This window comes from Dromiciops gliroides, chromosome 1, assembly GCF_019393635.1.
Source record: "Dromiciops gliroides isolate mDroGli1 chromosome 1, mDroGli1.pri, whole genome shotgun sequence".
NCBI lineage: Eukaryota > Metazoa > Chordata > Mammalia > Microbiotheria > Microbiotheriidae > Dromiciops > Dromiciops gliroides.
In genome coordinates, this window is record NC_057861.1 from 623,349,419 (window position 1) to 623,377,159 (window position 27,741).

Sequence of the window (27,741 nt, forward strand, 5' to 3'; positions counted from 1 at the left end):
TAGATAAAGCATTATAAGGGTGTGGGTTGGGACAGGGGTGGAAGGTTGGGTTGAGGGGTTCTCATGTATTGCAAGGACCTTGGAATGTAAAGAATGTGCTGTGCTAGGAATTGCCTCGTTCCATGGAAGGCTAAATGCCCAGCAACAATGCCAAAGGTGTGCGTGGATGCAACTATGGCACGCTAACAATGTTCCATTATAGTCTTGTATCCTTGTTAAGTCTCTCTCTGGGTTCAAAAAGGCAGCCAGGGAAATGCCCTGGAAAATTATTAAAATTCCTGAAAACTCTCTTTCTAATCTGTTCATCACCCAGCCTAAACTGGGAAAATCTCTTCTCTCTTTAGGTTATCTTCTGCATCTCATATTTAATATATTAGTTAGATTTGCAGGAACTGTTTTTTCTTCCTTTTCTTTCTTAGTTGTAAGGGAGAGTTTTGTGGTAGGAATATAATGAAATCATGAAAAAAGGTGACATAAAAATAAAAACTATCAATACAAATGCATTTTCTAAAAGAATCAATGAACTAAATGTGAACTATATTATTACCTAGCACCTAGGGGAATATGAGTGTTCAGAGAAGACTAGCACCTCTAGTATGAGGGCTTGCTGACTCCTTTTTAGAGCTGCTCACCCACATTTTTTGTTTGGCTGTCACTAAACTCTCACTATGGCTCCAAGAAACTATAGCATGGTAGCAACCACACCCTGGTAAAACTGTCTCAATAGATGGGCTACACCAGGTTGAAGGTAACTGACAGGCCTCAAATCCATCAACGAGAGGAGGGCGTCTAGCCTAAGTATGTGTCTATCCCATGGGTGGGTGAGAGCAATTTGTTTTAATGGCCATGAAATCAACTGAAGCAGGTGCTGTGGAGTGCTTAGAGTTTGGTCAGACATCAAAGACGACAGGGTCATTCACTGCATCCTGGGCCATCACCGGTCATCTTGCCTTTTGTCTTGCCACTGGACTTTGATGACTCTGGAAGAGAGACTGAGGCTGATGACTTTGTGCAACTGCCTCACTTAAATCCAACTCATGCATGACTTAAGACATCATTCTGTGATGTCATTGGTCCTCTTCAGAACAAAGGACAAACAATAACAATACCAAGCACCTTCGGCAACCTGCTCTCACAAGTGGAGGTCTCTACAATAGCTGTTTCAACTTCAAGGTACTCTGTGTTCCACAAACCCTAAAGCTTATTAGCCCTCACTGATATGTTTACCCTTGCCTAGTCACCCAGAGAACACAATTAGTACAAAGCAAAAGGCATTGATGAAATAGGAGATTTCATAAAATAAGAAGATATGCAACAGAACATTCCCTTATAAGTGCAGGGCACACTGTTACCCAAATATATGTGCCATTAATAGAAAGGAGAATATATAAGGAATATGTGGAAATATGCATGGAAGGATAACTCACACCTCTGAAGCTGTAGACCCCTGATGTTTTTGTGGTAATTTTATTGCACTGTTTTCACTAGGCACCAGCATCTCTCTCGTCATGCTCATCTCTTCGAGGCCAGTTCAGACATAGCAGTTTCAGTTCTATAGGGCACAGCGATTAAAACTGTTAGCCCCCACTACCCAGCTAACAAAAGGCCAACTGTGGCTCCTACACTAAGGTCAGGTCTTTCCTTTATGATCCCTATGGATGAGCCAGAGATCAAATCTTCAATTACAGATAATTATCTAGTGTAGGGCTCATAAAATCTGATAGCAATCCTCAGATCCTCTCTGGCTTGGCTGTAATAAATCTGAGCCAGAAGAAAAGGTTGGTTAAGGAGGAAAGGTTAGTATTCACCCAGCTAGGCCAAATTCCTGTTTTTATTAAGTGTGTCTTTCAGCAGCAAAACCTGAGTACTCTGGTATTATTGGCTAGCAACAACTGTTTACTTATTATTGTTTACTGGCAGGGCCAGGCTAAAAACTTAAGTATCCTGATACACAGCTCAAGGCTCTATCAAACTTCCTTAACATTACATTTTCATTACACTTAAACATTATTCTTTCAAATATGTACTTTATAGAATTTATTCATATTTATAATTTTTCCTTATCTTTAAATTTATAATTTAAACTTTATTTATATTTACAGATTTTATATAAAATTTTATATAATTTATAAATTTATATGTAATCTCATACAAATTATAATATAAATATATTCTAATATAAATTTACACATAATTTATATTTTAAACTTGATGTTGAAAATTGATGTTTGAGGGGCAGCTAGATGGCGCAGTAGTTAAAGCACCGGCCCTGGATTCAGGAGTACCTGAGTTCCAATCTGGCCTCAGACACTTGACACTTACTAGCTGTGTGACCCTGGACAAGTCACTATACCCCCATTGCCTGCAAAAAACAAAAACAAACAACAAAAAAATTGAAGTTTGGCACCCATATTTATACTTTCTTTTTCTTTCTTATTTTTGCATGGCAATGAGAGTTAAAATGACTTGCCCAGGGTCACACAGCTAGTAAGTGTTTAAATGTCTGAGGTCGTGATTTGAACTCAGGTCTCCTGAATTCCAGGGCTGGTGGGTGCTCTATCCACTGCGCCACCTAGCTGCCCCTACCTCTGTCATCTTGTCTGCTCTAAGCTTACACTGACTTTTCCCTGACCTCTGTACATGCTTATGGGAGTGTGTCAAAGACTTTGGGGAGAGGAGATAATGTATTACAATTGTTCTTATTATCACTTTAGCGAACACCCCTTTCTAAAAGTGATTTAAATCTGATTGACTAAATTTAAATATCAACTAATAGTCAGGGATAAGCACCACTGTGTCTACAGCAATAGAAAAACACTCTCGCCATAGCTCTCACCCCCACCCCACCACTCCTTAGGGCTCTACCTAGAAACCCTAGGAAGACATTGCCATGGATTCATCTTGTCAATATGATTGGAAGTTGGATAAGAACCGCCAGAGTCTACATGACTACCTACATATGTGATGTCAGGCATAACACTTTCCCTTTCCAGGACGCACTTTTCTTCTCAGTAATAGAAAGGGGGGGGCAGCTAGGTGGCGCAGTGGATAGAGCACCAGCCATGGATTCAGGAGGACCTGAGTTCAAATATAGGGCCTCAGACACATTGACACTTACTAGCTGTGTGACCTGGGCAAGTCACTTAACCCCAATTGCCTCACACACAAAAAAATATTCCCAAATTATCAGTAATAGAAAGAGGTTGGACTAGATGACTTCCAATGTCCTTTTCAACTGAGATGTTCTGTGAGAGGTGCAGTAGAATTTCAGGCACTAGGAGTAAGAGGGCCAGAGATGCAGTTCAGACTCTCATGGTTTGAGCCAAAAATGTTAATGTTACCCTTTTGTTTCCATTGTGGTAAGGCATTTAAACATATGCCCAGTGAGTTCTTTGGTGGAGATACTGAGGAGAAATCTGGAAGATAAGGAATCTAAGAGGGTGAGAGTTATGAGTTTAAAAAAAATAACCCATTCCCCTAAATTTAATACATAGAGTCTAGGGGCACCAAGGAAGGACAGTCTCTTTCTGCACATGTGCAGTTGACATATGTACAATAAGATGGTAGCTCATGCTTCAAGTGCCACCTGTGGCAACATCCCACAGAGCTACTGAAGCCATAGCCCTGGTTCCTGCAATCCTGTCCCTGCATTTGTATGGAGGTAATGCATTTCAAGTAAAATGAAGGGGTTGGATAGCTTCTAAGGTCTCCTCCAGCTCTGATTCCAATCCAAATATAAACTCCTTGGAGGTAGGGACCAGGTCCTAGCTAACTATTGTATCTCTTGCAGTACTTGTTGAATTAATCTTGTGCAGAGGGATCTCCTTCAGTGACTTTCTGGGTGTTCCACACCCCCTCTTCCTATTGTAGGAATATCAGAGACAAGAAGGATCTTAGAAATCTACTTTATTGTTTATAGATGAAAAAAAACAAGGCCCAGTTCATCTTGGTGAAGTGATGAGAATTATATAGCAAGTTAGTCCTTGTCAGAGTCAGGATTCAAAGTCAGGTCTCCTGACTCAGGGTCCCTTCTGATTATAGACAAACTTCTTCTGTGGATAAATCCTATCCCTTCAAAGACACTGTGAATCCTTTGGGGTGAAGACTATATGTCCTCTGCTATCCCAGTCTAGTGTTAAGGATACAGTAATAACTCAATAAACTGAGAGGACCATAAGGCCAAACCTTGGCTAGCCCAGGAAGGGCAGGTTAGGGTGGTGGTGGGAGGTCCTGGGCAGACAAGAAGAATGCATCAGGGCACTGGAAGATGTGAGGGAGACATAATATGGAGAGGTAACAGTGACAGCAATGGAGTTACAGTTTTATGATATCATGTTTTGCCTTGGACCCTTCTTGTCTAAAGTCAAGAGCTGGCCAGAAGCTAAACACAGAGTCTAGGTCCAGGAAAACAGATATGGAACCAGGTCCAGATCTATTAGGTTAAGACACAGTGTTGTAGGTGAGAGACCCAGTTAGGTTCTTCAGGTTCAAAATTGGAATAAAATGAGACCCTTCTAGGCCATGCAAAGTTGACCAAAGGAAATTTTTTTTTTTTTTTAGTGAGGCAATTGAGGTTAAGTGACTGCCCAGGGTCACATAGCTAGTAAGTATTAAGTGTCTGAGGCCGGATTGAACTCAGGTACTCCTGACTCCAGGGCCAGTGCTCTATCCTCTGCGCCACCTAGCTGCCCCGACCAAAGGAGTTTACTTAGCCATGGCAAGACACAGCATTGATTCATTTGAGCACAATGTTCCCTGCCTTTGGGCTGGCCACGTTGCATTGGTCAAGCCTGAGAGAAAATAACTCCTGCCCTTCTTCATAGGCCATCTTTTGTGTCATGTATGGCCATGGCCCAAACCTTAGTCCCACTTAGCCAAATAACTCTCAAGGATGATTTCAATACTTCTTCTTCTTCTTTTTTTTTTTTTTGGCAGGGCAATGAGGGTTAAATGACTTGCCATGGTCACACAGCTAGTAAGTGTCAAGTGTCTGAGACCAGATTTGAACTCAGGTCCTCCTGAATCGAGAGCCAGTGCCTTATCCACTGCACCACCAAGCTGCCCCCAATACTCCTTTTTTTTTTTTAAATACTTCTTAATAAACCTAGCCTACATGGCAAATATTGCCCCTACCATACACAGAGACTATGGCTGGAACATAGACACTGATTTGAGGTTAAGTATTCCCCAACTGGAATACTGACAGAATGTTCAGGGTTTAGCACAGTGACTGGTACCTAGTAAGCGCATAATACACACTTGCTGACTGACTGACAGACAAGAACCCCAGCCCAGGGGTCATACATGGAGCCCAGGCCCGGTTACAAGATACAGGAACAGAGGTACAGACATAGGGCCCTCGCCCAGGGAAGCAGATACAGAACTCAGCTCCAGGGGGACAGACATAGATAGAGTCCAAGCTAATATAATGGAATTAGCATTTAAACACCTACTATGCATAGGGCACTGGTACCTGGGCCTAGGACATGAACATGGAGCCCAGGCCTGAGACAGACGTTGAACCCAGGTAGACCAACATGGGCCTAAAGCCTGGACCTAGACCTGGAGCCCAGACCCAGACCTAGACCTAGACACAGCTGAGGCCTGAGAGGGGACAGAGGGTAGCTGGGGCTGACTGATACAAGAAACACTCACTCCTGTCACCAGTATAGACGGAAGGAGGTCAATGACAAGAGAATGATGGGCAAGAGATGAAACCAGGGACAAGGAATCAGAAGGCAAAAATAGGTAGACAAAAGGCAAGGTGCAGACATCGCCTGTAGAATAGGGCACCGTCCAGGAAGGGCCACCACAGTAGAAGAGGCTTGACTGGAGGGGTGATAGATGAGAGTAGGAAAGACAAAACCCTATTCAAAGCTGACCTCATGCAGCATTGGTCTGGCATTTATCATTCATTTCCCCATTACTGCTTTTTAAGTTATTTCAGTGGATGAGTTTTCCCCCTTGCTAGATGGTGAACTTCCTCCCCAAGAACTGGAAGGGACTGGGCTTCCTGTTGCCTGGCATATAGTAAGTAGATGCTATAGACATGCTTATTCCCTTCTCCCTTCCCCTCTTTATCTTGGCAGACCACTGGTATATTGTATACAGTTCTGGATGATACAGTTTAGAAGCAATATTAAACAATCTGAACTGTGCCCAAGAGGAGATGAATCAAGACAGTAGGGGGATGAAGAGTACATCATACAAAGAATGAACTGACCATGTTTAAGACTTGGGGGAGGGCAGCTAGGTGGTGAAGTGGATAAAGCACCAGCCCTGGATTCAGGACGACTTGAGTTCAAATCCGGTCTCAGACACTTGACACGTTCTAGCTGTGTGACCCTGGGCAAGTCACTTAACCCTCATTGCCACACACACACACACACACACACACACACACAAGACTTGAGGGAAGGGAGAACTAAGAGAAGCAAAATGGTAAAAAGAATGCTGGATTTGGAACAAAAGGATGTGACTTGAAATTCTAGCTCCACTATTTATTACCTCACAGGGTTGCTGAGAATGAAATGAGATCATATTTGTAAAGCACTTAGCACAGTGCCTGACACATAGGTGTTGTTTAATAAATGCTTGTTCCCCACCCCACCCCAACCCCATCCTAGAACTAGGCTACATCTTCCCCCTTCAGGGTTCTTTCTAGGAGGAATTTTCAAAGGGTTAGGGTATCTTTCTCTACAGACATCAGCTCAGGCCTCCATTCTGGGTTAGCTGTCAATGATTAGCACCCCAGTTCTGGTTAACCTTTTTTTGATGTGATTGGGATTCTTTTGTTTTGTTTTGGTGAGGCAATTGGGGTTAAATGACTTGCCCAGGGTCACACAGCCAGTAAGTGTTAAGTGTCTGAGGTCAGATTTGAACTCAGGTCTTCCTGACTCCAGGGCCGGTGCTCTATCCACTGCACCATCTAGCTGCCCCTGGTTAGCCCTTTTTTTTTTTAGTGAGGCAATTGGGGTTAAGTGACTTGCCCGGGGTCACACAGCTAGTAAGTGTCAAGTGTCTGAGGCCGGATTTGAACTCAGGTACTCCTGACTCCAGGGCCGGTGCTCTTATCCACTGTGCCACCTAGCTGCCCCCTGGTTAGCCTTTTTTAAAAAGAAATTTTTATTATTTCAATCAACAAAAATCCACCTCTCCCTCCTAAACCCCTCTTTTCTCCAATTGAGGGAAAAAAAAGCAAAATCTGTTACAAATCTGTAGTCAAACAAAACAAATTCATTGGCATGTCCAAAAAAAAATTATGTCTCAATTTGTATCCTAAATCTATCACCTTTCCATCAGGAGGTAGATAGCATATCTCATCAGAAGTCCTCTAGAGGGGCAGCTAGATGGCGCAGTGGATAAGAGCACCGGCCCTGGAGTCAGGAGTACCTGAGTTCAAATCCGGCCTCAGACACTTGACACTTACTAGCTGTGTGACCCCGGGCAAGTCACTTAACCCCAATTGCCTCACTAAAAAAAAAAAGGGCTAACCAGGGGCAGCTAGATGGTGCAGTGGACATGTGAAGCACCGGCCCTGGAGTCAGGAAGACCTGAGTTTCAAATCTGACCTCAGACACTTAACACTTACTGGCTGTGTGACCCTGGGCAAGTCCTTAACCCCAATTGCCTTACTTTAAAAAAAAAAGAAAAAGAAGGCCTCTAGAACTGTGGTTGTCATGGCATTAATCAGTTTCTAAGTCTGTCAAGTTGTTTGTCTTTGCCATATTGTTGCTTACTGTGTACATCATTCTCCTGGTTCCGCTCACTCTGTATCAGTTCATACAAGTCTTCCTGAGTTTCTCCAAAAACCATCCCTTTCATCCTTTCTTTTTTGGGGGGGGCGGGCAATGGGGGGTTAAGTGACTTGCCCAGGGTCACACAGTAAGTGTTAAGATTGTCCTGAGGCCAGATTTTGAACTCAGGTCCACCTGAATCCAGGGCCGGGCTTCCTTTTATCCTTTCTTTCTGGGACAATGGTATTCCATCACATTTATATACCATAGCTGTCCAAACTACGATCCAATTGAAGGGCACCCCCTCATTTACATAAAAAAGAACTGCTACAAATATTTTTGCACATCTTATTGTTTTATTTTGCTTAAATGCGGAGGCAGGAGAGAACAGACCACAACAGGGTCAGAAGCAACAGCAGGGCCATGTGCCCGTGGTGTCAGGTCGCCCAGGTGGGGAGTAGGCCACTGGAGCCCTTTCATTCAGAGGTTCACAACAAGTAAATGATTCCTCCCTAGAAGGCAGATAGGCAAGGAATGAGAATAAGGTCAAGCCTTGAGGTCATTTGTATGGCTGCTTGGGTAAATGAAAACCATTCTTCATGTGGTAAGTTGACTGGAATAAAGCCACAGGATAAAATATACCATTGCTCTGAAATCTATGTCACGGATTGCCTCAGTTCCTGCATGCTGCATATGCTGGGCTTCCACTGATTAGTCCCTGTCTCAGTAGTGAGTTCCCTGTACATCCTCAAGTAGAGGCAAGATCATTGTATGTTGGGTATGTTTAGAGGTGATTCCTCTTCAGATGCAGATTGGGTTAGATGATCTTTTAGGTTCCTTTCCAACTATGAGATTTGTGTGATGCTATGAATTGAATTGGGGGACATTCCTGAGGACAATACCCAACTTTTTGAAACCCAGCCCACAAGCCTGTCTGTGGAATTGGCTTGAAGTCTCACACACCCCTCCTGCCTGCTCCATCTCTACCCAGCTCCCCTTCACCCCTTCTACCCCCCTCCCTGGATAACATCCACTTAGCCTCTCCCTCCCATCACAGGCCCTCCTTCACACTCCCTCATTAACATCCACCCTATTCACCCCGGGACCACCCCTCCCTCGGGCTGCTACCCTCCTCCTTGCCTAGAAGGAGATGTACCCTGCTCCCCAGACCACAGCCCTCCTTTCCCCTCTCCCTTGCAGGCTGGCCAGCTCCCCAGAGGAACGGGGGGGACCCAGGGCAGGTTGCAGAGAGAAGGGAAACAGCTGCGGGTGATTTTTTATGCCACAAGGTGGCAGCAGAGAGAAGAGGCTCCGTCACCAGTAGGGGGACCGGAAGTGGCCGAAGGTGGTGATGGGAGATTGGGGGGGGGGGTTGATTCGAGAAATCGGAGGGACCAAGAAGGCGACGGGGTCTTAAAGGGCAGAGCCCAGAAGGGCGTGCCAGGCATGCCTATGCCTGACGCTGGAGGGATTTCAGTAGAGATTTAATCTAATCCCCCTGCCCCGTGCATGAATCCCCTCTTCATCCACCCCAACACGTGACCATGTTCTCCTATCCCAACCCCCAAGCTTCATCGACGAGAGCCCCGGGAGTCATCCCCAGTTCCCGCCCCAGGGTTTTAGGACCAGAGAACAGTGTGTAACTGGGGGGGGAAGAACCTGATTGAGTGACCGACCTCTAGCCCCCTCCTCCCTGGTTCTCTCCCGCCCCTACCTCTAACTAGGTGAAATCCATTTGAAATGAGCACCCGGGGGCGCGCGCGCGCGCACAGACACAGACACACATACCGCCCCCCACCCCTCCCCCACTATACAAAAAAGGTGGGGCAGGGGGAAGGGAGATGCAGCCCCTAGCCAGAAAAGACACCTGGAGCCATCGCCTACCTATTGGCTATTTCGGACATGGGAGGACCTGGTGAGCGGCCTGAGGCTATCGCCTCATTTTGTTGGTCATTCTCGGGAATGGCGCTAACAGGTGGTCAGGAAACCTGGGTCCTAGTCTTGTTTTGTCCCTGTCTGTCTCTGTGTGACCTTGGGGCCTCTCGAGGGATTCCTCTGTCTCATTCCTCATTTGTAAAACAGGGATTAGAATGCCTGTTTTGCCTAGACTCAAATGATGACAGAAGAGACTCAATTTAATTCAGCTGCGTTGATTAACCCCTGCCAGGCGCAGATCACTGTGCTAGATTGGCGAGGGGGACCCAGTCTAGGGGACGGGGTGCTGGGTTTGGGAGTCACAAAGACCTGGGCTTCAATCCTGCCTCTGTTCTTACTGTCTAGTAACGACTCTGGAGAAATCATATAAACAGAGCCTTAGTTTTCTCATTATCCACCTCACAAGAGTCTTGATGATCAAATGAGATAAGGCATGTAAAGGACTTCGAGGTCTGCAATGTACCATATCAATGTCCATGATGTTTACTATAATTCTTGTGGAATGTCAATGTGTGGTGAGGCACCTTTTGGATGAACTGGGGACAAACATAACAAACCCTGCTGTGCTCCACTACTGGCTCATCTCTTATGAATTCTCTGACTCCCAACAGATCACAGAAAGAGGCAAAGTACCCATATATACAAAAATACCTAGACAAGCTCTTTTTGTGGTGACAAAGAACTGGAAAATAATTAAGGGGGTCTCCATCAAATGGAGAAGGGTTGGACAAATTATAGTATATGAATAGTGAATAACAGTAGAATACTATTGAGCTATAAGAAATGACAAAAAGGTTGGTTTCAGAGAAACATGGAAAGATTTGTATGAACCCATATGGAGGGAAGTGAATAGAAGCAGGAGAAAAATTTATACAATAATGTTATTAAATGTTCACTCTGAAAGACTTAACTCTGATCAATATAATAACCAGTCAAGATTCTAGGAGGCCAATAATGAAGCATGTGACCCAACTCCTGAAAGAGAGGGGACTGACTCAATATACAGAATGATACACATTTTAGACATGGCCAGTGTCAGAATTTGTTTTGTTTGACTACATGTTTGTGACAAGGATTTTGTTTGAATTTTCTTCCAGTGTGTGTGAGAAAATAAATGCTTGTAAACTGAAAAATATTAATAAAATAATTCTCACTTTGAGTGCAAAGATAGGTTAGTGGGTATGCACTGAGATGTTTTCAGAAATTACCAAATTTGCAAACTCTCTCTTTTCTTTTTGGCAGGACAATGAGGGTTAAGTGACTTGCCCAGGGTCACACAGCTAGTAAGTGTCAAGTGTCTGTGGCCAGGTTTGAACTCAGGTCCTCCTGAATCCAGGGTGGGTGCTTTATCCACTCTGCCACCCAGCTGCTCCCAAATTCTCTCTCTCTCTCAATCTCTACTCTGGAGTAAAACCAGGGAAATTTTCATCTCCTGTGGGATGGTTTTCTCTTTCAAGCTTGAACCACAAATTTATAGGCTCAGACAAAACAACCATTAATGGCTATATAATTCATTAGCACTATCAAGTAAAAGAAAAGCAGACAACAGTCCAACAAGGTAAATAAGATTGTGATGGGGCCCACAGTTCAGGTCACTTCTCCCCTCTCACAAGCAGTCTGAATGATGATGGTTAAGAACTGCACTGAGATTTAGATTCTGGGTAGGAATATGAGCTCTGAAAAATCCATGGAAAGTAAGAAGCTGTTGGCTGGATTTCACCCCCACCAAGTTGCCACAAATGCCAATTCAGTCTGGTCTCGGCGCCAGCATGTTTCTGCCCCAATATGTGCCTTCTCTCTTCTTGATCTCCTTTCCACAAACTGGTTTTTACTCAGGCCTCTCCATTTCCCCTACCTGGCACACCAAAACTTGGCTAAAAGTCCCTTCCTCAAGAACCCCAAACAGGGGCAGCTAGGTGGCGCAGTGGATAAAGCACCGGCCCTGGGGTCAGGAGCACCTGAGTTCAAATCCGGCCTCCAACACTTAACACTTACTAGCTGTGTGAACCTGGGCAAGTCACTTAACCCCAATTGCCTCTCCAAAAAAAAACAAAAAAAAATGAACCCAAACACCTGAACCTCCTCAAAACCTGTTAGGGGGGTCCCTGAAAAGGTCTTCTTGGCAACATAGGGCTATTTATTACCTGTACTCTGAAGGGGGATGTGGAACTTTGCAAAGTCAATTCTTATCACCCTTATTATCACAACTGGGCGGGGGACATAACCTCTCTTAGTGGGGCTAGTTTTCCAGCTAAGCATAGCTCTATTATGCTACAAGTCTCTACCCCACCTAAAGCTTGGACCTTATCCTATTGCCAGCAGGAAGCCACTGAGTATATTCAGGTAGGAAATGATCAGAATTGCACATTAGATCATCCTGGCTTCTTGTGCAGGATGCACTGAAGTAGAGAAAGTAAAAGTTTAAGAAGCCATTGCAATAGTCCAAGTGAAAGCTAGTGGGACCCTGAATTGGAATGGTGGCTACTAAATGCAGCTACTAAATCCCACTTCCTGCATGATATATGTTCTGACTGGCTCTAGGAGAACTGATATCCTGGGGATGAAGCAGCTAAGTGGCCCTTAAATCAGAAAGAACTGGGTTCAAATCCAAGCTCAGACATTTAGCTATAGGACAATGGGCAAGTCATGTAATCTCTGTCTGCCTCAGTTTCCTCAACTGTAAAATGAGAATAATAATAGCACTTACCTCTCAAGGTTGTTCTGAGGATCAGATAATATTTGTAAAGTCCTTAGTGTAGTGTTTGTTTCCTTTGGACCCTTAAAGGAAGCATGATTTAGTATAGGGATTCTTAACCATTTTTTGGCAGTCTGGTAAAGCCTTCTCAGAGTAATGTTTTAGGGGCAGCTAGGTGGCACAGTGGATAAAGCACCAGCCCTGGATGCAGGAGGACTTGAGTTCAAATTCGGCCTCAGACACTTGACACTTACTAGCTGTGTGACCCTGGGAAAGTCACATTGTCCCACGCAAAAAAAAAAAAAAAGAAAAGAATGGTTTATATTACCTATCTATATAGATATCGGTGTTTATGTGTATATATGTGTGTGTGTGTGACAATCCTGATAATCCTGATGTCCAGGATTGGGGGATACACACACACACACACACACACACACACACACACATACATACATGTGCATTTATTTATAATACATTACAATTGCATATAATTATTATAAATATATAAAATATTATAAATATAATTCTATTTAGATAACATAGAAATATTTATATATAGAGATATGTGTGTATAGGGACAGGTAGATGGCTCATTAGATAAGAGTGCTAGGCCTGGAGTGAGGAAGACCTGAGTTAAAAAATCTAGCCTTACATACACTTACTAGCTAGCTGTGTGACTTGGGCAAGTCATTTAACCTCTGTTTGCCTTAATCCACAGAAGAAGGAAATAGCAAACCACTACAGTGTCTTTGCCAAGAAAACCCCACAGACAGTATGGTCAGACAAGTCTAAACTATTGAACAACAACATACATATTATGTATGAATAGATAATATGTATATTATATTTCTACATATATTTATGCAACATGTTTCTACATAAAACATGTATTTATATATTTTACTATAATATAATTATTTTATATTACTAATATAATATATTGGCATATAACTGATATTTACATATGCAGTGTATTTATTTTTATATATGTGTATATAACAGGATTACAGAGGAAACCAATTATATTCAAATTAGAGATGTGATTTTTTTCCTATTCCAGTTCATAGACCCCCCCCCAAATATGTTCATGGACACTTTGGGGGGGGAGGGGGTCTGTGGACCCCTGGTCTAGTAGAACAAGCGCCAGACTAGGAGTCAGGACACACCTGGGGTCAAATCCTACTTCTGCTACTTAGTATTTATTTATGTGACTGTAGGCAAGTCAGTTAACTTCCCTGCCTCAGTTTCCTCATTTGTAAAATGGAATAGTAATAGCATCCACCTCAAACAGCTGTCGAAGAGATCAGACGAGACACTGCATGTAAAGTACTTTATAAATATCATTATTGCCCTCTCCTCACCACTGAAGTCCCTCCCCTGTGCACCATTCGACAATGACAGTTTCCTAAGCATCTATCCTAGGGAGGCCCCTGTGATCACTGCAGTGGGAAGACAAAGATGTTGAACTTTAGACCTCGGTTACCCTATCCATACAATGGGAGGGTTTTAGTTAGCAAGCTAGCCAGAGCTCTTGGGAAGCCCTTGCTATGAGCCAGGCAGTGTGCTAAGTGCTGGGGGCTTCACACACGAGCAAGCAAGCCAAGCCAAGCTCTCCAGGACACTACATTTGAGTCGGGGAAACCAGCCGTACATGGGACTAGAAAGGAGGGAGGGAGGGTCAAGCAAACAGTGGCCTGTGGAAATGGCCAAGAAGTGGTGTGGAAGTCTAGCTCTAGGCAACATAAAGGGAAAGTTCACCTATCAGAGTCCAGGGTCCCAGGGGACAGAGTCCAAGGTTCCAGTGAGGGGGCATGAAGATGATGGCCCAGTCTGGCAGCACAGTGTAGAGAAAAGGTTTCTCTTGTTTCCAAATCCTGTAACTAATATCTGCTTTCAAGGGGCTTATATTCTATGGAGGTTGAATGTGTGGGAAGAGGAGAAGGGGAACAATAAAGGGACCTTTTGGATCATCCAAACCCCCCATTTTACATGTCAATACATCGAGGCCCAGAGAGGAAGTTATTTGTTCAAGGTCACACAGCTAGCAAGTAGTGGAACTAGGATCTGAACTCCAAAAGATACAGAGGAATGTAACACAAAGCAGGATGTGGTATAAACTTAAAAGAGACAAGAACAATTATTTCAAAGACAGAGGGAGAGAGGCTGGGGGAAGGGTTAGATATTGTATTGACACTGGTGGCAGCTGCCTATTTGCTTGGGGGTCCTGCTGGTGCAGTCTCCATTGTCTTTCGAGCTTACCTTTTCAAGCCTACAGAAAGGCAGTGTATCCACTGTGAGTATCCAGTGAGGAAGTATCATTTCTGAATTGTCCACCATGTGGCACTATACCTACAATACCCACCAAGTGGTCTTATCACTCTGGTATGCAAATGTAATGGCAAAAGCTGGCCTCCTTCATGGCTAACCTGTGCAAGGGAGGGGGGGGGGGAGTCGCTAGGCTGGATGGGTTCTGAATTTAGACTAGGAGATGATGAAATGTCACTCAAAAAACAAAAATAGGAACTCCACAGTTTACACACAGCTGAGATCCTCACCCTGTATCTGGACCTTCCTTTCTCAGTTTGAATATCGTCCTCCCACCACCCACCTGCACTTTACAAAGACACAAGCATCAGACTAGCCTCACAGTTTATCTAACTAACATGTTGAAGATACAAGGAAAAAAAGGTTTTTGGCTCTCCTACTTGGAGCACCCTACCTTCTAAATGCCTCCTTGTTTTTGTCATCCCAGCTTTTCCTTTTGGGGTGCCAGGAGGAGGAATTCTGAAGCACTCCCAGAATCCCCCGATGCTGTGAAGATTCAAAGGGAAAGGGATGACTGAGGGTCTAATGACCCCAGGCTTTCTTGCTTGCTAATGAGGTTTACATATGCTGCTTTCCCTGGGCTTCAGTTCAGTTTCACCTCTAAGTGGTTTGCTTTGCCCACTGGATTCAGCACTCGGCCCTATTGCTGCTGGTAGAGACTTGGTGGGACAACTAACTAGGTGTTGAGGTGGACAGAGCACTAGCCTTGGAGTCAGGAGGCCCTGAGTTAAAACCCAGCCTCAGACACTAGCTGTGTGACCCTGGACAAATCACTTAACCCTGTTTGCCTCAGTTCCTAATCTCTAAAATGAGCTGCAGAAGAAAAAAAGAATGGCAAACCACTCCAGTATCTTTATTAAGGAAACCTCAGATGGGGTCACAGAGAGTCAGACACAACTGAAATGACATAATAACAGAGGCTTGGGACATGGCTGCAGGTAACAGAGGGGTCTGACCCCCAAGGTCTGTTGACTCCTGGAGGTGGTGAGCCTCAATTTCCCTGCAAGGGCTCCTTGCACCTCCAAAGGCTAACTGAAAGCCTGTCTTAAGGGCAAAGGGAAAAAAATGGAAGAAAACCAATCCTGGACACCAGCGTCCAGACCTTCTTTTCTTTCCTCCTATGGGGTGGCTTCCTGAGTGTGTCTGAGGCAGTATCACCTCCTCTCAAGTGGTTTCTTGCTTGTTGTTAAGTATTCCTTTCCTGAACTCAGTGAGGGGGAAGGGTATGGCAGTGGTCAACAACATTGCCTGCACTCTCTCTCAGTCCTCAGATTATCATCACCCAGGGCCCTGAGGTACATAATAATTCAGACAGAGAGACATTGCAGACGTGAATTTCTCCCTGTATACATGCCGAATACTGCCCCCTTAACATACTCTTTAAGGCCAGTGCAAGATCTGTCCTTGGCCACAGTTACCAAGGTTAACAATCATCCAAGCAGGTAAAGTGGGTCCCAGCACTGCCTTTTCCTCCTCCCTCCTCCCCTCTCAGAACAGTCTGGTGCCTCATTATTTATGCAGATAACTACCCATTTTCTCCTCCTAGCTCTGCATCTCCACACAAATGTTTCACCAGCATTTCAAACTCAAAACTTATTACATGCATTCAGCCCTTCCCCCACAAACAACAGCAGCAGCTGCAGCAGCAAAACCTGGCTTTGATCACAACTCTCCCAGACACTCAGGCTCTCAACCACAGTCACCTTTGCCTCGGACATGTCCTCTCATTTCTTCCTCTCCCCAGGCCCAGCCCTCATTCAGTCTTCAGCAATATCTTCCAGTTCAATCTTCTCTCCATTCAGAGGCCTATCACTCCAGTTCAGGCTCTTATTACCTCTTGGCCAGGCTTAACAGTTATAGCTTCCTAAACTAGTTCCACAGCCTCCGGTCTCTCTACCATTCTCCATTCCCTTCTTAAAATCCATGTCAAAGTAACCTTCTGTCAGATTGCTCTGATCACACCCTTCCTGTTCTCAAAAACCTTCTGTGGCTCCCCATTGTTGCTAAAGGGTCAAAATCTAAACCCCTTACACTGGCATTTATGGCTCCCCATAACCTCCAGTTCTAGTCTGCTCTCCTCTCTGAGTAACTTATACTGTAGTCGGAATGGATTGATCTTTCTGGTCTTCGATGAATTCATACAGTCTGCCGCCATACTTAAAATACTATCTTCAACTCCCCACTTCTTTCAACATCCTGCCCAGGTAGCTACCATGTCTTCCACAAAGTTTCCCAACCTCAGGTAATCCTTCTTTTCTCCCATCTCTTACCACTTTCTGTTTTGACCTCTCCTAAAGCACTTAAAACATCTTTGGCATACACTGTGTACACATCTTAACTTCCTACTAGATTGTCAATTTCTTTAGAACAGAGAGGCAATGTCTTTTCTTTCTTTTTTTTCTTTTTTTGTGGTGGGGCAATAAGGGTTGTAACTTGCCCAGGGTCACACAGCTAATAAGTGTCAAGTGTCTGAGGCCGAATTTGAACTCAGGTCCTCCTGAATCCAGGGCCAGTGCTTTATCCACTGTGCCACCTAGCTACCTCCGACAATGTCATTTTTCATCTCTGTATGTCCCCAAATGCCTAGAGGTCATTAATAAATATTCACTGAATTGAGCTTCATTATTCTCAATAGGTGGTCAACCAATTCTCACATGGGTATTAGCCAAAAATGGCTTAAGGTATTACCATCATCTGATATATGTGCATTGAAACTGCAAAGGAAAGCTTTCTTCCACAAGAAATGGATCGGGGCAGCTAGGTGGCGCAGTGGATAGAGCACCGGCCCTGGAGTCAGGAGTACCTGGGTTCAAAGCCAGCCTCAGACACTTAACACTTACTAGCTGTGTGACCCTGGGCAAGTCACTTAACCCCAATTGCCTCACTTAAAAAAAAAAAAGAAAAAATGGATCTACAATGGCTGGATTTCAGGCACTGTGAAGGTGAGCACATGGGTAGCAGGAAAGAGGGTCTCCCCATTTACTCCTGCTTCATTCTACCTCTTACTATGGGATAGTGGAAAAAAAAGTGAACTTGGGGTCAGAGGTCCAGATCTAAATAGGATAACCCAATGATTTCACCTCTGTGGGCCTCTGTTTCCTCGTCTATAAAGGATAAATCATTCTTGCACTTTGTTGTTAGAAAAGCACATTGTAAGCTACACACATTACATTTAATATGTGAGCCATTATCATTATTGTTATTTTTGTTACCCTGAGGTGATCCTGAGCAATATAAGGAGGTTACAAAAGCAGAGATCAAAGTTAAATAATGGCAGTGCCAGTCCCATAGACCAGATGCACAGAGGTGTAGGTTTTCATGCCCCATCATCACCAGGGAGATCAGCCCCAAACATTTGCCCAGGTATAGGCAGAGACTCAAGGGACTTCGTGGAACCTCCACTCCCTCCCTGACAAAGAACCAACACCAGTCCACTGGGGCAAGCAAGCCCTGTCCAGACTGAGATAAGAAAGTGGAATTTGGTAACATCAGTGATCAGACTAGAGGAAACCCTGTTGCTGTGCAATATCAACATGTCATCGAGTGAGTGTTAATAATAGAGGAACCCTGGCAACTTGGAGAGATTGGAGGTCTGTGAGGGAGTCTGAAACAGATCCTTCTTTGGCTTGAATCAGAGAGGGCAGGACCAGTTTGTGGTATCTGTGTCTCCTGCCTGGGGAGTGAAAGGACTAAGTCATCCTCTAGGACAGGACTTCTTAAACTTTTTCCATTCTCGACACCTTTTTGCCATGTTAAAATTTCTTGGGCAAAAAGGGGTCATGAGTGGAAAGTTTAAGAAGCCCTGCGCTAGGAAGAGGAATTAGGGAGCAGGTAAATCTTGCTAAATCTCTGGGAAATTCTCCCTCAAGGCCCAGCTCAAATACTGCCTCCTCCTCCAAGAAGCCTTCCTTGACCATCCCACACTGAGCTCTCCTTCCTCATAAGTCATTTTGGCATTTGTTTGTGTCACTCACGTGAAACACTTGTCTTTCATCAATAGTTGTTATTCAGTTGTTTTCAGTCTTGTCCAATTCTCTGTAACCCCATTTGGGGTTTTCTTGACAGAGATTAGAATGGTTTGCCATTTCCTGCTCCAGCTCATTTTACAGATAAGAAACTGAAGCAGACAGGGTTAGGTGACTTGCCCAGGGTCACACAGCCAGTCAGTGTCTGAGACCAGATCTGAACTCAGGAAGATGAGTCTTCCTTTTTTTTTTTTTTTTTAGTGAGGCAACTGGGGTTAAGTGACTTGCCCAGGGTCACACAGCTAGTAAGTGTTAAGTGTCTGAGGCCGGATTTGAATTCAGGTACTCCTGACTCCAGGGCCAGTGCTCTATCCACTGCGCCACCTAGCTGCCCCAAGATGAGTCTTCCTGACTCCAGGGCTGGCACTCTATCTATACCACCTAGCTGCCCCTTTCATCAATAATAGCTGACACATATAGCTCTAAGCTTAATTGAGCCCTTTACCTCATTTGATCTTCACAATACCTCAGTGAGACTAATGTGAACATTATTATTCCCATTTTATGGAAACTATGGTTCTTAGAGATTCAATAGTTTGCTTACAGCCACTTTTTGAGTTGGTTGACTGACTCCAGCTCAGGTTTTCTGATTGTCAATTGGGCCTCTTTTCACTGTGTTCTGTGTTCTAGCGTGCCTTTTCTTGTCTGTACATCTTGTCTTCCCAAAGCAGCTGGGGTAAAGCACATTTTGGATGGGGATTGAGATAAGCATTGAGTGAATAGCTTTTGTTCATAGCTCCCCTTAGTTAATGAAAATCCTTCCAAGCAATGATGGGAATAGTTTTTCAAAAGGAAACCCCATGTGCCTGGTAAATCAATCGCTTTTTCTCTCCTCCATTACTCTTCTTTTTTTGGACCAAAAAATCTTTTATCCTTTGTCAAGCCACTTGCTGCTCTTTATTAATACTTCAAATCTGGGCTTTCCTAAATAAAGTTTAACCAGTTCTTAATTTATTCTGGTGCTTTATGTTTAGTACAAAGAGAATTGTAAGTGGTTGGGGAAAATGACGTAACTATCTGAATACACAGATTTTTATAGGTTAAGGATTCTCATCTTTGGCTGAGATGATTAAAGGTCACTCTAGCCTGTGCCTCTGAGATTTTATGATCTTATTAATAATATATATTAATAAAGTCCTATGACATAGAAGGAAAATAGCAGTGGAAAAAAATGATCCCGAATGAATCCTGACAATAATCAGCAAGCATGGCTGGACGAAATTGACTGGCTCACTCTCACTCTTTTCTATCATCATCTCCTCTCTTCTGGAAAGGAGCAGGCTTAGTTCTTCCCACACTACACCTGTCTTCACCTACAGGGATTGGCTTAGAGTGCAGCCTCCCATTTTGCTACCACCTTCTCCTCCCTTTCATTCTTCCCCCACTTCCTAGGGTCAAGGAAAGGGGGAAGGCTTCAGCCTTAAACACCCAAGTTCAAAACAATCCTTTGCTTTGATAAAAAGATAAACTCACAGTTTCAGCCTGGGGCATTTTTTTTCTTTTGCCCACAGTCGGTGTGAGTTCTTTTCTCTGACATTTTCAGGAACTTATTAATGCAGACTGTTAACAAAATAATAGAAGGTCAGAGGCCCCAAACTAGAGTCACCAGGGCAGAGATAAGAATCTCTGTAAAAAACTACATATTGAAATGTTTTTTGCTATCCCCATTTACATTCTTTTTTTTGGGGGGGGGGAGGGCAATGAGGGTTAAGTGACTTGCCCAGGGTCACATAGCTAGTAAGTGCCAAGTGTCTGAGGCTGAATTTGAACTTTGTTCCTCCTGAATCCAGGGCCAGTGCTTTATCCACTGTGCAACCTAGCTCCCCCCACCCCCATTTACATTCTTTCTGTACAGAAGCTGACCAAAAAATAAATTAAGAATGGTTATAACTCCTTTATCAAGTAAACCCAGATCTGAAGTACTAATAAAACAAGGAATGATTTAACAAAGGAAACAGAGACTTATAATTTAAACCTCTACCCTTTGGGACAGAAAAGAGAAAGGAGATGATTCACTAGGTGCTTGGGTTTTCCTTGGGAAAAATCAGCCCTCTCCTTTTTTGGGGGGGGGCAGGGCAATAGGGGTTAAGTGACTTGCCCAGGGTCACACAGCTGGTAAGTGTCAAGTGTCTGAGACCAGATTTGAACTCAGGTACTCCTGAATCCTGGGCTGGTGCTTTATCCACTGCACCACCTAGCCACCCCTAGCCCTCTCCTTCTTTAGAAGGATTTTCATTAAATAAATAGAGCTGTGAGAATCAGCTTCTAGCTGCTCAAAGTCAGATCCCACTAAAAGTGTCTTTAACCTGGTAGCTACTTCTCTTTATTCCCACCCTAATCCTATTCCAAATTCCTGGGACAGAATGACTTCACCCAGTCTAGCCCCAAACTGCATGATAGATTTCATCTCTTGGGGGGTAGGGGTGGGAAAGGAAAGAGTGCCATTTCTTTGAAATGTTGAATTAAATTTCCCAGGGGCCACTCTCAATGGTTTATTATGCATTCCTTCAATATGCATGAGTCAGTGGTATATTAGGTGCCTGATATAAAAAACACAGCTAAACCCCCCTTGCTCTCAAGTAGTTTACTTATTTTCCTTTAGCTATGTAGGAGCAGCTGGGTGGCACAGTGGATAGAATCCCAGCCCTGAAGCCAGGAAGACCTGAGTTCAAATGTGACCTCAGATACTTTCTAGCTGTGTGACCCTGGGCAAGTCACTTAACTCTGCCTCAGTTCCTCATCTGTAAAATGAACTGGGAAAGGAAATGGCAAACTACTCCGGCATCTCTGCCAAGAAAACCCCAAATGGGGTCATAAGGATTTGGACATGACTGAAAATAACAGAACACCATTAGCAATATGGACTGAAGATTACATTCAAAAGTGCCTTTTATTTTTTACTTATTTATTTATGGGGCAATGAGGGCTAAATGATTTGCCCAGGGTCACACAACTAGTAAGTGTCAAGTGTCTGAGGTCAAATTTGAACTCAGATCCTTCTGAATCCAGGGCTGGTGCTTTATCCACTATACCACCTAGCTGCCCCCCAAAAGTGCATTCTTTTTTTTTTTTTTGGTGAGGCAATTGGGGTTAAGTGACTTGCCCAGAGTCACACAGCTAGTAAGTATTAAGTGTCTGAGGTCGGATTTGAACTCAGGTCCTCCTGAATCCAGGGCCGGTGCTTTATCCACTGCGCCACCTAGCTGCCCCAAGTGCATTCTTCTTAGCAGAATAGCCAGTCAGAGAAAAGATTCAGGTTTACTGAAGGCAGTGAAAGAAAATGGATATGAAGTGAATAGTGAAGAAAATTAGTGCAAGTGTTGGTTGGTTCACTTTAAAAATCAAGTTTAATCAAATAATGTTTTTGGTTTTTTGGTGAGGCAATTGGGGTTAAGTGACTTGCCCAGGGTCACACAGCTAGTAAGTGTCACATGTCTGATGTGGATTTGAACTCAGGTTCTCTTGACTCCAGGGCTGGTGCTCTATCCACTGTGTCACCTAGCTGTCCCCACTTACATTTCTTTTCTTTTCTTTTTTTTTGGGGGGGGAGGCTATTGGGGTTAAGTGACTTGCCCGGGGCCACACAACTAGTAAGTGTTAAGTGTCTGAGGCCAGATTTGAATTCAGGTCCTCCTGACTCTAGGGCCAGTGCTCTATCCACTGTGCCACCTAGCTGTCCCCCCCACTTACATTTCTAAGAAGGAAAAAACTCAACCTGGTTTTAAAGGGGTCCGCTCACACTTTTATTGGGAGGTAAAGGTGATGTGAGATGGAATTAGGGTCAAATTGATCGCAAGTAGTCCCAAAAGAATTACAAGACTCAGTGACTCAGTTTCCTAAGTTTTATTGCAATACTGTGAGTGACCACAGGGAGAGAACCAGAATAGTGGAAAGGTATCTCTCAAATAGTGAAAGGAAAGACAGTTATATTTATAGTATAGATAAATTGATTTATCAGTCTCATTATAATAATCTCCACCTTGGGGGAGGTACAGGGGAGGGCTTATCCTAATTTGGAGTTCCTGGGGTCCTAAGCCAACCCCAGAGGCGGGTACCCTTTTCAGTAGAGTTGTGTTTTGGGGGTTTACAGAGTCATAAGGTGAATCTGGGGACAAATTTGGCCTTTTCTGCGCATGTCTCTTTCTGGTTCCCATGGCTAGTTTCAAAATATATTCATTTTTCATTTATTTCTAGTCAAAGTTTCTATAGTCTTGTCAATTCCTTTATTGTTATATGACGTGACCCTTTATGGTCCCGTTATGCGTACTGATTTCTGTGGGTAAGAGAACCTAGCATCCTAACTTGTAAGTTATCCATTAACTGGGATCTGAATCCCTTTTGGAGTTAATATCTGAATTAAAGCTTGGGTTTTAGGTTTTTCTATTAACCCTTTTTTCACCTCCTATGTCAAAGGGATTTTAAATGAAAACCAATGCTTGTTTATTGGCTTAGAAATCCTTTCACCCTGAGAAACTACAAACCACTGATTGCTTCTAGTTTTTTGGTAGTCAAATAAAGCATGGGGAATTAAAGTTTTGGTTTTTTTCCTCCCAAAGCCTGATTCTCAAGTTATCTTAGCCTAGTTATGGGAAAATATCTGATTTTAGATAATGTGCCAGGTCATCCAGTTATACTTGATTCATGGTATGAGTATGAGCATAAAAATCTGTCTAAATGTAGATAAAGTTCTATGCATCTAACAATGCCTATATGTAAGATTTAAAGAAAAAGTAGAAAGTTCAATCTAAGCTCAAATATCTTAAAAGACAACAACAATGTTTTTGTCACTTTGTCATCTTAGGCTTATCTTTAGGTATATAATATTAAGTAATTTTTAAAGTTTTTGCTTTCCATAACTACTGTATTAATTCATAGTAAACTTGAATCAGAATTATAATTTTCTTATCCTTTGTTATATTACATTAACAAGTAAAAATTTTGTTTAAAAAATTTCACTGCATATTTCCATTGAGCTGTAACCTATTTCCAAATTTTACATATGAACTATAACTTCTTCCCCTCTCCACCCCCAGGTGGAGGTAATCAATTTATTAATTAGGCATGGAAATAATAAGTTGATTGTCAGCAGTCCCTTGGGAACCAAAGACAAAACCCTGGAGATCATCAGTGCTTAAATACTTTTGGAAAAGGACATACTCCAGAAAGGCAGAGATCAATCCTGATTAGTAAACAATTAGTGAGGGGGAAGAAACATATTAATGAGAAGGTGGGACAAAAGTCTTCAACTCCTCCTCCTTGAGAATGTGAGCTGATCATGAGACTGTTCCACCTCCAACAATCTGGACAAAAGGATCCACCTCTATCCAGATGGCTTTAGTTAGACAATGTGTGTGTGTAGTTCTAGGGCTTGAGCCTAATGCTTTTTGGGCTGGAATTCACATAGATTAGATTCTATTTACACTTGGATCAGAAATAAGCAATCTTAGTTAGGTAGGGTCCTGCCCAAGATGAGGATAATATTCCTAGAGAATTAGGGCAATCTCATCATCAACCCTGTCCTATATAAAATATAATTTCAAATAGTGTGAATTAAAATATTGCTACCACTTCAAAGGAGAATTATTCACACTAATACTTTAGGGGTATTTCACTCTAGAAAGTACATTTATAGATTCAGACATTTAGTATGTTGTTATCAAATATTTTTTAATAACAGAATTAAAATTCCCATGTCATTCATTCCTCTCTCTGGTTCAGACTCATAAACTGAAGGCATTCAAAGGAGTTGAGGTTTTCTTGTTGATAACCATTTAGCAAGATTTGAAGTTGTCCACAGTTCTCATCAGACTCTGCTGGTAAAAGTATGTTCTTCTGCTGCTTGGTGTTCAGTCCTGTACTGACTTGGATTTGAGCCAAGTTCTGCACACATTCCATGTGGGCTATCTATACAGTATATGTATATTTTGGCAGGGTCCAAACACAAAATGTGCATATATTTGTTAAAATTTTATCTAAGCCCTTTTTCATTCTTTCCCTTTATTATTGAGAGAGAACACAAATTCCCATTAATGTTATTGAGTTATGCTATGCCCTCTATCTCCCTCAAATTCTCATTCTGCCCCAGTGCCCTGGGTACATGGGATAGAGAAGAAAGAATAAGAGTACTGATGACAATCATCATACCCTCCTCCTCTCCCTCATCAGGAAAAATCAGTACAACACTGAACATATGCTCCGAACAGAACAAAGCCACCCAATAGGAGAACAGGCTCTCCCCTTCCTCCCTTTGTGCTTCGGAGGCTTATCAGTCATTCTTTTCAGAAACAAGGAACAGGGAGGTGGACAACTCCTATTGGCAGCAGTCTCTATTTGCTAATGTTATGACCTACACTGAAAGTGGAGATGGGAAAACGGAAACTGATCCCAGAGATCAGTGCTGCAGAGGCTGAGACCCTGGGGGTGTCGATGAGACTAAAGAAATGCCGAGGTGAGAACCTGGCTGGAAACCAGATCAACAGTCAAAGTGGAAACTAGAATGTGAGGTATCCCAAGCCCAGGAAGCAGCTTCTGAAAATCTCAGCACCGAGAGAGGCCAAAAGACCCATCCATCTCCCAGAACCCCTCTGTCTTTCCCTGGCTTCTCCTCTCTAAGACCTCGAGCTGGGTCCCAGAGAGCAGTGCCACCCCACAAGTTGTATTCCCTTTCCATGGAGGAGGGTTAGTGATACGGCCATGAAGAATATTTATATGGGCGTGCTGAAGTTGTTTTCCTTACGCTTTTGATAATGTTAAACTGGGCAGCTAGGTGGTGCAGTGGATAGAGCACCGGCTCTGGATTCAGGAGGACCTGAGTTCAAATTTGACCTCAGACAGCTGACACTTATTAGCTGTGAGACCCTGGACAAGTCACTTAACCCCCATTGCCTTACAAAATAAAATACAGATAATGTTAAACTACATGGCTACAGAAAGTTAAAGTACTATGTAATGAACACAGACTAAGGTAGAAGATTTCTAGTATGCAGCATGAGGGAAGAACCAAAGAGATCTTCTCATTTCTGTAGTTTTGAACAATGTTTTATATCAACCCCGAGGCTAAAATTCAGAACCTGCTCAGCTAGAATTTTTGGCCAATCATAAGGAGCTAAATGCTAGGAATTTTCCTAACTCTTGAGGGATTGGAATTGAACTCATAACTTTGTGTCTTATTTTAATTTCCTAAAGTGGAAGAAGACAAAAGCCACATAGACTTTCAGGATCATACTCCTCTTCAGGTTAAAATGAGCTACTTATGTTTGGATATAAGTTCTTTTATTCCTTCTAGTAGTTATCACTCAGTTCCCCAGGAGTATGTGTAGCCCTCTCCTGGGCCCTTGTAGAGTCATGAAGCTGCACATCTCTCTACCCCTAGAGAGGTCACTCCTGCTCCCTGCTCTAAAATATATATAGGCACAGAAGTGAGTCTAATTCTTTCAACTAGTCCTAATTTATATATGCATATATATATATATATATACATATACATATATATACATATACATACATACATATATATATATATATATATATATATATATAAATCAGGGGTTGTATATCACAAATTTCTCATAAGCCCCATGATTTCTGGGAAGATCCTCCTTCTGAGCTCTAGAAGATACATTCTTGAAGGAGGTGAGGAATGTCTGTCTGTCTGAACTTAGCTATGTTTCTGGATCTGGCAAATGAAATGAGGCAAGGCTCAAAAAAAAGAGGGAAATCCCAAGGGCAGGGGAAAGGTGGAAATTGGAAACTTCTCAATCAAGTGATCCTGTGATTTATTTAGGTCTTCTGGAAAGTTTGGACTGGGTTGCTCTGGGCAGGGGCTGAGGGCTGGGAGACTCAATTCATATTCATTCTCAAAGTCCTTGACTCAAATTGGGGAAGGACTCCACTACCTGAACTCCCTCTTCCCTCCATGCTTTCCCTGCTTCTTGCTTAGGGCTCCAGCCACTTCTTGGAGTGCAATGAGATTGTTGTGACAATGATAACAATTTGAAGTTAACTGATGTGCTTGTTCTTTCTCACTAAATTCTTATGAATTTAAGAGGCAGAGCAGAGCTGGAAACCAGTTTCTTTACTTTGATTTTTATCACCATCACTATGGTTCCTCACTGACAGCATTTAGCAAAACAAATAAGAAGCTTTCAGCAGGAATTTTTCAATCAATAAATACTCTTAAAGAACTGTCTTGACATTGCCCTCCAGACTTTTTTTTTTTAAATCGATTAGTTTCTTTTCTAATTTTTCTTCAAACATGGAGAAAGTTTTACTGGCTTCCTGCTTTCATTCTGACAAAATTCCTTCATAAATGACACAGTGCAATCTTGGCAAGATCTTCTGATCCAAGCTCACCAAACCAAATTTTTGAACAGTCTGTGTTATACTTCCCAACAAAAACGAATTTTTCTTTCCTAGCAATGAATTTCGCTTTATTTTTATTATCATGTACAAACTGTAAGTAATTAAATGTCCCTTAGTTTAAAATTCACCTTGTTTCAGTAGTATTTATGTAGAAACATTATGTAGAATAATGACAGAAAGGCTCCAAAATATTGTAAGGGGCTAAAATTCTAACTAGTCTAATATCTAATGAGTGGTCACCAATAAATTATAAGCTTTAGGAATAGTTTAGACTTTTAAGCATTTATTAAGGAAAATGAGAATTTTTTTTTGCTCCACTCTCAACCAGAGTCCTGACGAAAGAGAGCGAGAGAGCCAGCCTCACCCCTTCTTCCTCCCACAAGCAAATGTCACTTCCTGATGCCAAAGAAAAGCCACATGTCTTGCCCTCAGGTGCCTTCTCCTCATGGCAAAGCTTTCCTACAGTAAGTCTCCAGCAGGTGGCGTCATTCCATTCGTTACAATATTTATTAGCAGGATCTTTTGCATTAACAAAGAACTGGAAATAAAGTAGGTGACCATCAATTAGGGAATGGGCAAACACATTATGAATATAATGGAGAGAAGCATGTGGAAAGACTTAAATGAATGATGCCTTTTGTCTTTACATCATAGTCATTTC

The 27,741-nt window shown here is 42.9% G+C and overlaps 1 protein-coding gene and 1 long non-coding RNA gene across 7 annotated transcripts in view; one reads left to right on the forward strand and one right to left on the reverse strand.

Moving 5' to 3' along the window:
• The window catches only part of LOC122736158, a 57,458-nt gene that overhangs the window by 14,097 nt on the left and 15,620 nt on the right, over positions 1-27,741 (reverse strand). The window lies entirely within an intron of this gene.
• Positions 9,624-27,741, forward strand: part of SRRM2 (serine/arginine repetitive matrix 2) — a 108,491-nt gene continuing 90,373 nt past the window's right edge. For all 5 annotated transcript variants that reach the window (XM_043978206.1, XM_043978207.1, XM_043978211.1 and 2 more), the window contains exon 1: positions 9,624-9,651. In XM_043978206.1, coding sequence (XP_043834141.1) covers positions 9,639-9,651 — 13 coding nt within the window. In that variant the 5' untranslated portion in view covers positions 9,624-9,638. The remainder of the gene's footprint in view (positions 9,652-27,741) is intronic.